At 38.3% G+C, this 12349-nt stretch overlaps 1 protein-coding gene across 1 annotated transcript in view; it reads right to left on the bottom strand.

Annotated features, from left to right (window-relative positions):
- Positions 1-12349, bottom strand: part of Brwd1 (bromodomain and WD repeat domain containing 1) — a 111797-nt gene that overhangs the window by 16802 nt on the left and 82646 nt on the right. The window contains exons 28-33 of the mRNA XM_010636538.2: positions 10885-11010; positions 9298-9370; positions 8273-8314; positions 6696-6845; positions 5994-6146; positions 1610-1776 (exon numbers count right to left, since the gene is read on the bottom strand). Of these exons, the coding sequence (XP_010634840.1) occupies positions 1610-1776; positions 5994-6146; positions 6696-6845; positions 8273-8314; positions 9298-9370; positions 10885-11010 (711 nt within the window). The remainder of the gene's footprint in view (positions 1-1609; positions 1777-5993; positions 6147-6695; positions 6846-8272; positions 8315-9297; positions 9371-10884; positions 11011-12349) is intronic.

Raw genomic sequence — 12349 nt, 5'->3', positions numbered from 1 at the left:
TCACCCAGTCTGTGGAACAGAAATACAATGAAGAAGAATGAAGAGCACTCAGGAACCCTTGGGCATCATATTTGGTACCATTTGAAGTGGGAATCCCAAAAAAGGAAGAGAGCAAGGTGCAGAAAAAAATGTTTGAAGAAACAGTGGCTGTAAACCTCTCAAACATAATGAAAATCATTACACATCCATAAAGCTGGACTAATGCCAAGTAGAATATACTCAAAGAAATTCAAACATACAAACACTACAGTAAGTTCAAAGGTAAAGACAAATAAAATTCAATGTATACAAGGAAGGAATCTTAGCAAGATTAACATCTAACTTCTCTTAAAAAATAATAAGCTGGGCGTGGTGGCACACGCCTGTAATCCTAGCACTGGGGAGGCTGAGGCAGGAGGATCACTGTGAATTTGAGACCAGCCTGGGCTACATAGCGAGTTCTAGGTCAGTCTCAATTACATATTGAGACCCTGTCTCAAAAAACAACAACAACAACAAAATGAAGTCAGCAGGCGGTGAGATGGCACATCCAGAATGCTCATGGCTAACATGTCAATTAAGAATTCTAAACTGGGCATGGTGGTGCACACCTGTGATCCCAGCACTTGGGAGGCTGAGGCAGGAGGATTGCTGTGAGTTCGAGACCAGCCTGGGATACATAGTGAGTTCCAGATCAGTCTCAACTACATAGTGAGACTCTGTCTTAAAAAAACAAACAAACAAACAAACAAACAAACAAAAATTCTGCATGCATCAAAAATGCTCTTTGATGATGGAGGTAAATTAAGATACTGGTAGATATGCAAAGACTGAGCAAATTCATTATAACCCTCTGCATAATTAGAAATATGAAAAAAGTCCTTCAGGATGGAAAAAAAATGTTACCATAGAGTAATTCAAAACTCCACTTTTATAAGTGGGAATGTTAACTATATAAAATAAAAAGCAGCATAAATGACTTTTTTACTCTTAAAATAGACCATACAAAGATGTGACCTCCATGACAACAGCACCTGGTAGCTGTACCAGAGCAGTGTCTACATGTAGTGGGATAGCAGCAACATTATTATGAACCAGACTGTGAACTGAGAGGCGGCACAGTGCCCAGACCAACCTCAAAGAAAAGCCGTCAAGAGTACCCTGCACATCCCACACACATGGGACGAGCTCAAAGCTGCCCACTCCGACTCTCACACTGCGATGCCCCCTGGAATTGGGCGCAACAAAAGACAACAGAATTTAAAAATAAAATTACTGCTAAGAGGAATGAGCCCTTGGTTTCACACTTTTTCTATACAATCATCCTCACAAATGAAGAGGTGTTCTTAAAAAGCCCCTCCCCATAGTTAAAACACAAAGGCACACACAACAATCGTTTTACTTAAAGAGCCATCTCTTATACAAGACAGAAGAATTTACAAAATTAAAGTCAGTGCAACAGCTCTATAGTCACAAAAATGCTTTCCACTATAAAAATCTATGACTAGTCTTCTCTGAATGCACAGTATTGTAAAAAGATTGTGTGAATCCATAGTAAATAAAGACCAGTAAATGTCACAACCCTATACTAACATCACACAGAGGCTGCTATGGGTTAGGGCCAGTTTACCTCATACTTTTGTTGGTCTGAACGACACCATTACATTTTTGTCTTTGCTTGAACCTCTGGCTTCGTCGAAGTTTTTCATTGAATTTTTGACCAATTTTAAAATCAGAAGAAATTTTCTTCATTTTTTCTTCAAATAAAGCAGACAATCTCAAGGTCATACTGTAAATCTGCAAGGATGTGAAATCAAACTAGAATTACACAGTATCTTTTAAAGTATTTTTTAATTAAAATCACTGAGATTATTTGCAATGTATCACTCACTGTCTATGGATAATAGCTTACCTATTTCCATCTTACCTGTTCCAAGACAAGAGCAGGAGATGGCAGCTATGTGCGTCAGGTGGTAAGAAACTAGTTTTAAATCAAGCAACTCACTAGAGTCTAGAATCCAGGCCTTATGTCTGTACATTAATGGATCTTTTAGGTTTTTCCCCCATTTTCACATCATGCACAAACCTAAAAATGTACCCTTCTAAAACTAATTTGAAGTTGGTTGGTTTTAAGGCTGTTACTTATGCAGCAAAAGAGAGTCTCTAGAACAGAGAATAAAGACACTTTCACCTCAGTCTCTACCTGCACCTGGACTGGGACACCACCCAGCTCTCAATGGGACTCACACTTGAAGACACCCGCGAAAGACACTCCCAGAGCTGCTTCACAAAGTGGCAACAATGAGATGATTGTGTTTGAAGCAAAGAGGGTACTCCGAGGGGAATTAATGATGCGACTTTTACTGTAGTAATTTTTTAGTGTTTTTTTGGAGTTTTTTGTTTCTTTTTTGAGACAGGGTCTCACTATGTAGTTGAGACTGATCTGGAACTCACTATGTAGTCTAGGCTGGTCTCGAACTCACAGTGATCCTCCTGCCTCAGCCTCCAGAGTGCTGGGATTACAGGCGTGGGCCACCATGCCCGGCTTTTGTAATGATTTTTTAATTTAAATATTCACCATATTTCTGAATCACATCACATAGATGAATTTCACACGCACCCCTCTCAAAATGTCAAATTTATCTCATTTCATCTTTGAAATACTTTGGCAATCACTTCCAACATTTTGTAAATTTATCCTTTTCTTTTAAACCTGAATACTAGCTTATGTTGCCAACTCTAACAAGATGAATAATTTCTTGTAAATTATTTTGTTTGAAAACTCTTATTATCACCATTTTTATTCATTTTCATGCAGAATTCAGTAATGCAACTCAACTGAAAATAGTAATTAACCACAAAGAGTGCTGAAACTGACAATCATCTCAACATGACAAAGGGCATTCATGGAAACCCACAGCTCACATCACGCACAATGGATGAAATAAGTTAGGAATGAGACAGGATGCTTGCATAAGAAACAAGAAAATACAACTAAACTAGAATCCACCAAAATTCAAAACTTTAGTGAATCAAAGGATATCATCGACACAGTAAAAAGACAATCTATATCTCATGAAGGTTTAATATCCAGAACATACAGAAGAACTACACTTGCCGGGTATGGTGGTGCATGTCTGAAATTCCAGCACTCAGGAGGCTGAGGCAGGAGGACTGTCTCGAGTTCAAGGTCAGCCTGGACTACATAATGAGTTCAAGGCCAGCCTGAACGACACAGTGAGACCCTGTCTCTAAAAAAAAAAAAAAAAAAAAAAAAAAAGAACTATACTCAACGAAGAACGCAATTTTTTAAATGAGCAAAGGACTGGACCAGAAAGTTTTAAGATTTATTTAAGAAGAGCCAATAAACCATGAAAACATGCTAAACACCCTTAGAATATGGACTACAACTGACTACATTTTTCACATTTCCTTCACTGCCCCTCCCACTGCCACAGCACTGAGTTTGAACTTAAAGGCGCTCTAACAAGGAGCTACATCCCAGCCCCTTTTGTTTTTTGAGATAAGGTCTTACTAACTTGCCCAGGCTGGCCTGAACTTGTAATCCTCCTGCCTCAGCCTCCTGAGTAGCAAGAATTACAGTGTGAGTCATCATTCCTGGCTTCATTTCTGGTACTTTGAATGCTGTAGCATATGGGGCCATGATGCTGGTTGCCTCTCAGAGCTAGCTAATTCCTAGACATAGCAAACGACTTCTTGGTGATATGTATGCCAACCAATCCGAGCCCATACACCCAACCACTCCCTTTTTCAAACTCTCACACAGCTGTCAATACTGTTAACCCACCATACAGAATCCCAGAACCAGACACCAAAAAATGAGAGGCCATCTCCAACATCTCAAAGCTTGCTGACACTATTTAAACTGGTCATTCCTACAATGCCTCCTCTGCCTGCCTGTATTCCAACAGCTGCTCTCCTCCACCTGACTCTGCTCCTGCCCTGGTGCCCTTGCATGGTGTGCCAAGTCTTCTGCTTCTAGGTCAAATAACTTGCTTCTTCTTCATGACAACCTTTCCTAAGTCTGCAGGACTTAAACCTAATACAACAAATCTCTGGTATATTTATTAACACAGTAAGTCACGAGAAAAGCAAGACCACAATGAGGTAAAACCCCACTCAGGTGGCTACAATTTTAAAAAACAACAAACGCTAACTAACATGGAAATGGGAAAATGAGAACTCTTCTGATGCTAGTGGGGATGTAAGATGCTGTGGGCATTACGGAAAACACTTCACTGGTTCCTGACAGGTGACAGAACTACCCTGTACTGTTAGGTGCATACTCAAAGGACTTGACAGTATGGACTCAGTATTTGTATTTCAAAAGTCACGGTGACATTATTTACAGTGGCCAAACAGTAGAAACAATCCAACTTTCCATCAAGAGAAGAATGGATAAGACATGTTCTATCCATTTATCCATACAATGGAAAGTTACACAGCCATAAAAAAGAATGTTGTTCAGACACATTACAACGTGGATCAATGTTTAAGACACTATGTTCGGTAAAATCAGCACAACACAAAACGACAAATATAGTATTAGCTAGAAGCTTGTGTGAACATTCAGCTTAAGCAAATTTATAAAAGCAACAAGTAGACTAAAAGTTACCAAGGGAGAAGAGGATGGAGATGTTGAACTATTGTTTAATGGTGACAGAGTTTACCCTCTTGAGAGGATGAAAATGTTCTGGAGGTGGTATAACTAATTAATGTGTCTGAATTGTACATTTTAAAATGACTAAAGGGCTAGGGATTTAGCTCAGTGGTTCTGGCACCTGCCCTGCAAGGGCAAGGGCCCAAGTTCGATCCCCAGTACCCCCCCAAAATAAAATGGCTAAAATGCTACACTGTATTACATATTGAATCCTAATTTAAAATTTTTGAATATACCAACGACCACTGAACATTGTAAATGGATGAATTATATGTATGATATGCATTCCAAATATGTATTTACTAAAAAAGGAAAAAGATAAAAATGAAAACTTTATTCTCTCTCTGGAAAGAAACAGTCTTACAAACAAAATATGACAAAAATTCAAGCTTGCAAAAGTATTCGACTAACTGTAAGCTGGTCCGTCAAGCCGACAAGACATCAAATGCAGCAAGTCCCCACACCTGAGCTTGGAGGCGGCATGCAGGAGCGCTGGGCAGGAAAGTAAGGAGGGCAAGGTGCAGCACAGGTAACACACACACAGAAAACGCGGGGGAGGGTCACGCAGGTCTTTTACTTTAGATTGCACTTTATATTATTTTAATTATTCCTCACTTTCACTACAAAGGTGATGCTCATGAAAATTCACTGAGAATGTGACATAGAAACCTATGCCATTTATTACACCTTGCCAAGAACCGGAAGACTAACATGAGTGACTTAACACAAACGGACGCGCGTGCCCTGTATGTGTGCTCTTCAGCAATGACATGCTTCATGTGTCACTTCAGACCCAAACCGAGTGTGCAGTCAGCAGTCCCAACCATGCTTTAGATTTTCCTTTTATCACTTTTTTCTTTTGTGCTCCTAGGAATTGAACCCAGGGAGCACTAGGCTCTATCGTCTAGCCCTTTCTTCTGGACAGGGTCCAGCTAAATAGCTCAGGGTAGCCTCGAACTCTCCCTCTTCTTGCCTCAGTCTCCTGAGTAGCCAGGATTACAGCCTCCACCACCACGCAAAGCTGTTTTATTTTATCACTTTCAACAGTCTCATGGCTACTGACATTTCCAATACATTTTAAATAAGTTTATATGTATACACAACAGACTCTTCTATGTATTAAATTTGTTCACTTTCTACTGGCATCTTTATTCTCACCACTCTGTCAAGAAAATTTTAGGAGATGATAAACGCCAACTGCTGTAAATCAAATACTGCAGCTCTAGGCAAAGTCGCCACTCTTTACAGCGGTCTCACTTAATTCCTTTATCTTTCATGTTCCAACCTCTACCCGCAATGTAAAAAATACACGATCATACGTTTTTTACATTACCTTTGATCTTTTGTTTGGTGTATATGCTCTGGCATTGCTAAATATTAATCGGATGTCTTTGCAAAATTCCAAAGGGCTGTCATAATTTCCTGCTTCTAGAGTTTCCCTCACTGTTCCAAAATCCATCGGTGTATCTATAATATCTCGGTAGTCCTAGGTTTTTAAAATAATAACCATTAATTCATAAATGAATTTACTGCTTTCATAATTGTAAACATGTAAATAAAGTCTAAAATATCTGAAATGACAGAAGGAAGAGAAAACAAATTAGAAGGATTGTAAGGCTTCATCATAACATCTGTAAAGAGGTCCAGACACAAAGACAAAGAAGGAAGAAATGTTTTCAAAATGTTCGTGACTCCTTTTAGCAGGCACTTTTCTGTAATTTCCAAGCTTCCTACAGTAAATCTGTGCTTTTATAATCCTTTTTTCTTTCTTTTTAGATCTAATTCTATTTCCAGAGTAAAATTTTATCTTATTTTCAATTTTCCTAGTGCTAAGCCTATATACAGCTACACAAATATCACCAACACTATGTAATATTGGTTAACTAAGTCATCTTTAAATGAGCTATGAATAATCTAATCTTCTACAGTTAACTTAGTGGCGAGAAAGGAAATGCTAGCATAAGGCCTACTCTCCAAGGTTTACCTACACACTTCTACCCCAGTCTCCCTTCCCGCAATGAGACAACAGACTTACAGGGTACTCCACCAGATCCACGGGCTGTCGAAATGGCTCAGAGTCCTCACACTGGAAAATCAGGCTCACCAGCTCCTTACATTGTCTCTTCCAGCTGCTTTCAAGGTAGCTGGCAGCTCTGCTGGTATTCTTTTTTTTCCAGCCATGGGCCTAAAAATGTATTCATAATATTGAAAGTTTTTGCAGACTAGAGGAGGAAAAAGAATCACATTATGATATATGACTGCAGCAAAAATGTAACTGACACACTGTTTTCTGTATTGTGCCATAAGAACAATGGCTACTTTAAACTGTCTACTTGGAAAATTTCCTTAAAACTTCAATATGTCATACATTGCTCAACACATTTCTCCAGAAATGAAATTTTAAAACTAGCCATTTAACACATTTCTGATATAATCTCTAAAGATGAGAAAACTGTAAGATTAGTTATTCGAAAGATGTTCCAACCAGAGCAAACAGTCTAGTAAAAGGCTGCTCCTCCACCTCTCCCCCAAGCTTATAAAGCGTGTTTTCACAGAACACGGGATGTAGCTTCAATAATGCAAATAGGCAGAACAGTGGCCACACCGGCAACACCCATGGCTACTTTAGCGTCCACAGGGAAAGGTACTTCAAAGATGTAACTATGGCTGGGGCGACAAGGTGGCAGATTATCCTGGATTAACAGCACGTGCCCAGTGGAATCACAGAAGTCCTAAGAGGGAGATGAGGGCAGGGAATTTAGCTCAGTGGTGCCATCACCTGCCTTGTAAGCAAAAGGTCCTGAGTTCGATCCCCTATACCTCCCCGCAAAAAGAGGGAGATGAAGGAGGCCCTGCTGCACAAAGAAGAATGGCTATTGCCAAGCATGGAAGCATCCTGCAGAGGAAGACGGTGGGGGGAGGGGGCTGGCCCTGGAGTGTCTAGAGACCAGCCAACACCAAGATTTCAGCCCAGGAATACCCCTATCAAACTTCTTACCCATTAGAACTATAAATAACACAGCTTAAATTGTCTAAAAAGCTGCACTGACATTTGCTACAGCAAACAAATGCAGATGCTACACACGTGAGAGTCTACTCAGAATTAAATTTTAGAAAAATCAGATGAGTCCACACGTTTAAATTTCTTTAGACGCGGGGTCTCATTATATAGCTCAGGCTGGTCTCAGGATCAGTATGCAGCACAGGTCCACCTCAAAAGTGAGACTCTCCCACCTCAGCCCCGTAGGTGCAGGCATTTGGGGATGTACCACCCACCACGCCAGGCAAGGCCTAACTTCGCAGTGCTACTTGGGGCAAATATGGTGAAAGAAAACACTGGATAAAAATGCTTAAATTTAAAAAGCATTTGGATGAAATTTAAAATCAACTGAATTAAGATGTTTTAACCATTTTATGAAGTACCTCAAACTTTTAATGCACCTGAGAACTTAGGAGCCAATTAATTGTTTATGCAGCATTTAGTGATTTCTTATAAAATATTCAATATCTGTATCAATAACTCTTCACAAACAAAACATAAAATCTTAAAAGATTTGATTTTTAAACAAAGAACAAACAAAACACAACAGTCAATCATGCAGAGTAACTTACTCTCCTCCTTCCAGAGGATGTTTTAGGAACGTCACTGTCCTCCTAGGAAGAAAGTCAGAGTACTTCACTTCACTTCACCTTACTTTCTCAGGGGAATATAACAATCTTAATACAAAACATGTCAAAGACACTGAGTCCTACCAAGGTTATAACCTGTTCTTAGCAAAATATCAAAATACAGACTATCAGACAGTATCTGTGACGCCCAGACTTCAAAACATCAACTATTCCTCATAAACCTTTCCCACATTCCCTCGGGATATGCACTAATTTCAAACTTCCAAAATTCTGCTTTTATAAAGAGTTGCTTTGTGCATTATGAAATGTACACAGAAGCTCCAATTTGCATTTTTATCCCTATCCATAAAACTCCAGAAACACCTAAGTCTCCTACAATTACTGGATTTGTGTTCTATACATTTTCTTACTTCCTAATACACTTATTAGTGTGTCTATTATTATTCTGAACATTTATCACAAGTAAATAAGCAAACTACAGTAAGTATATATTTCTTGTACAGAAACCAGTGTTACATTGTCTTTTAAAGAGCACCCTTCCTACAGCACCAACCCACAAGCTGATTCTGCATGAAGAGAAATTATACACAGCACTTTGCTATTTACATCCTTCAACTTTAGTAGGATGTTGGGGAAAGGATGTCACAGACACCCTGTGGTCCAGTTCACTGATTTTTAATTATGATCACACTCAATACTTACACTCAACTTGGTCTTATCTACAATATTTCTAGTTCACTTTTTACAACATACCTTTCACTAGTAAAATTTGGAAAGAGAATATTCCATACCTGAAATGGCTCAGACATATATCAATCCCTGGCTAATATTACTTCACTGATCATCTAGATGATTCAAAAAAACACATTTTTATCAAATGCCCTATTTCCATTGCTCATTGGAATGTGGTTAAAACTGATATTGGGGTAAACAACACTTTCAACTTAATGATTTTCAAACTGTCATAGCAATTAAGAACATCATTATAAAATTGGCAAAATTCATACCAGATCCTCGGCATTTTGCTCCTCATTTTCAGATGTGTTAGACAGTTCCGAGATATTTGTGCAATCTTGATTGCTGAAAAGCAGATTTTCACACAGATAGTTTGCAGTTACTGTTGCCAAGGATTCAAACTATATTCTAAAATATAAACAGGGCCTCAACTTACAACTTACAATTAATTTCAAAAAGAATACTGCCAGGTTTTCAGACAGTCCTCTATGGAAATAACTGGCCATCTTAAAATTCTAATTTAGAATCCCAAAGGTTTTGTGCCCCCCGTTAAACATGTACAAAAAATTAAGCTGCTAACTGAGAAGTAGCATGTTCAGCCGAACATGTGGGTGACTTAGTGCTAAGCATTAGTATTCATATAGTACATACCAGGGAAAGAGCGGATTTTAAATTAAAAATTGATACAGAAGAGAAGAAAAAAAAAGGAAGCAGAAATCAAAGTAGACCTAAGTTCACTGAAGTATGGATATATAGGTATGAAAGAAACAAAACTGGGTATGGCATTTTCTGAAGTGCTTCCAGGGCAGTTAGGTAGGTTGAGTCTCCAAATCTTAGGACACAATTAACTGGGAAAAGTTGACAGGAATCTGTTATTCTCCAATTTTTGGCTAAATGTTGGCATTGTCTCTAAATTATTTTTCCATTAAAGCAATCGTTCCAAGATTTTCTACAGCTATATGAAAAGGAAATATAGGGAAGCTGTAAGGTCAGAAGGGTGCTGAAATTGAGTTTACTTGGTCCAATGTTCAAGGAATGTTCACTAAGTCATGTCAGGACAGAGTGTGGGTTTCAATTTCCACATCAGTTTGCATTGTAATATTCCCAATTCTTTTCTCAATGCAAGATAACAGATGGAATATTCATACATATAAAAACATTCTCACCGATATAGAGTCACCTTATCATGAGGAAATACAGGAAAACCCAATCTAAGTACTTTATAAAACAATTGATCAACACTCAGAAAATTGACGACATCATGAAAATAAAGGAAAGACTAAGGGACAGGCTGAAGACGACTCAGAAAACACAACACTACATGAAGCAATGGAGGTTCCAGATTGGATCCTGAAATACAAAAGTACACTGGTCCAAAACCAGTGAAATCCACACAAATCCTACATTTTACTCAATAATTGTACCAAGGTAAACTTTTAAAAACATTTTAAGTGTGTCACAGTTATGTAAAATGTTAACAAGGAGGAGACGGGATGAAGGGTATATGGCAACTCTGTAATGCAAGATTATTTCAAGATTCTTAAAACAAACAAATTAATTGTTCAATTTGATTCTTTTACTGAAATTATAATGAATAAAGAAATGTCCTCTCCAGTAAACATGAAATGAGTGTAATTCAAAGAGTACAAAATAAAAACTAGATATGTATTGTATTACTACTGGTGGTTAAATATATTGTATACAAATTTATTAAAGTCCCAGACTTGAATAAAACTCTTTATTAGTGTTTTAGTAATAATAATAATAATAATGATTTTAAAAAATAAAAACTAGGTGGTTGTATAAACACAATATGCAAAGTCATTTTTGCACAACATACATAATTCAAGATCACTTACTTAATAAATTTTAAAAGTTGGTCAGTTATCTTTTTAGCTGATCTTGCAATTACACTTTCAGGTTCATTAAATGTTCTGGCGTTATGTTCTATGTATCGGACTTCCCAAATTAATGCAGACAGCCTCCTTCAAAATAAAGTAGACAAATTTATAGCTTAGAAATAAAAAGTTAGCATCTAAATTTCAGAAGAGAAAAATTCAGCATGTTAATTAAATCACCATGGCACAGTAAATAGTAGCTCTGAAGTTAGAATGAACAACCTAACAGTATCAACTTGATCAGTCATAAAATCATATTGGAGACTCAACAGGCTACCTAATCATATACAGAAACCCAACAAAGTAACCCTTCCTTTTTCTTTTTCTTTTTTCTTTTTTTCTTTTTTTATGTTTTGGTTTTTTGAGACAGGGTCTCACTATGTAGTTGAGACTGACCCGGAACTCATTGTGTAGCCAGGCTGGTCTCAAACTCAGCGATCCTCCCACCTCAGCCTCCCAAGTGCTGGGATTACAGGTGTGAGTCACCACGCCAGGCTAACCCTTCCTTTTTCACAATGCCTATCAATTCACCTTTTAAAGATGTTCAAACTCAATGAAGAAAATGTGTTAAATAGTTATCAGCTCTAAGAGTCTGTTTCACTTGAAACTGAAAAGTGGCTTCTGATTCAAATGTCCACCGCAGTATACAGTCACACACAAATAAGTTATACCAATTATGGATTCAAGAAAGCTTCTGTATAATGGTAACTTCTCAAACTACTAAGATTTTAAAAAATAAAATACCATCAATAGCTACAGGTCCTTATGAAGGGGAAATTTTACAGCAGCCAGTTTTCTAGAAACCAAAGATAAAAAAAGTGAACATCTCTGGGGAATAATCTTTCATCAAGTATCAGAGTCCAATTATTAATTCATTAAACTGTACTTTTAAATGCAGCAGTTACAAAAGAACTTTACCAATCAAATAAAAAATATCTAGGCCCCACTCCACCGTGGGAAGGAGAGCCATGCCTGCTCCCGATCCAGCCACCATCACTCAAGCGCCAGGAAGATAGCTGCACGGTCGCCCCTGAACCCCCATAAGCCCCCCCCTCCCGCCGCACTCTCAGACCTCCTGACTGTCCCAGTCTTTGGACCCACTCTGCAGAGGCAGAGGTGGTCATCAAGGGTATTTTTCTGAGTTCCCAACTTTGAACATCTGTAAAGAAAGGGCGTGGGAAACCTGTAATAGAACGTTGTGGAGTTCAACCATTCAGAAGGTTGGGGAACTCAATCTGGGCCTTGCAGCCTGAGGTCAGTCAGCATCATGGGGTTCAGCCATCAGCTAACTGAGATCAGGGGTCTTGCATCCTCACTCTGTCTGAGCCATTAAATGGTAAATACACTATATTGAAATTTTGTTCACTGCAGACATGTTCTGGACTGCTTCTTGATTTCAATTTAATTCAAATGATTTAAGGGTGAT

The sequence above is a fragment of the Fukomys damarensis genome, unplaced genomic scaffold, assembly GCF_012274545.1.
Source record: "Fukomys damarensis isolate Sample0158 unplaced genomic scaffold, DMR_v1.0_HiC HiC_scaffold_24, whole genome shotgun sequence".
Lineage (NCBI taxonomy): Eukaryota > Metazoa > Chordata > Mammalia > Rodentia > Bathyergidae > Fukomys > Fukomys damarensis.
Note: the sequence above shows the minus strand (reverse complement) of the source record. Positions and strands in the feature narration are given on the sequence as shown.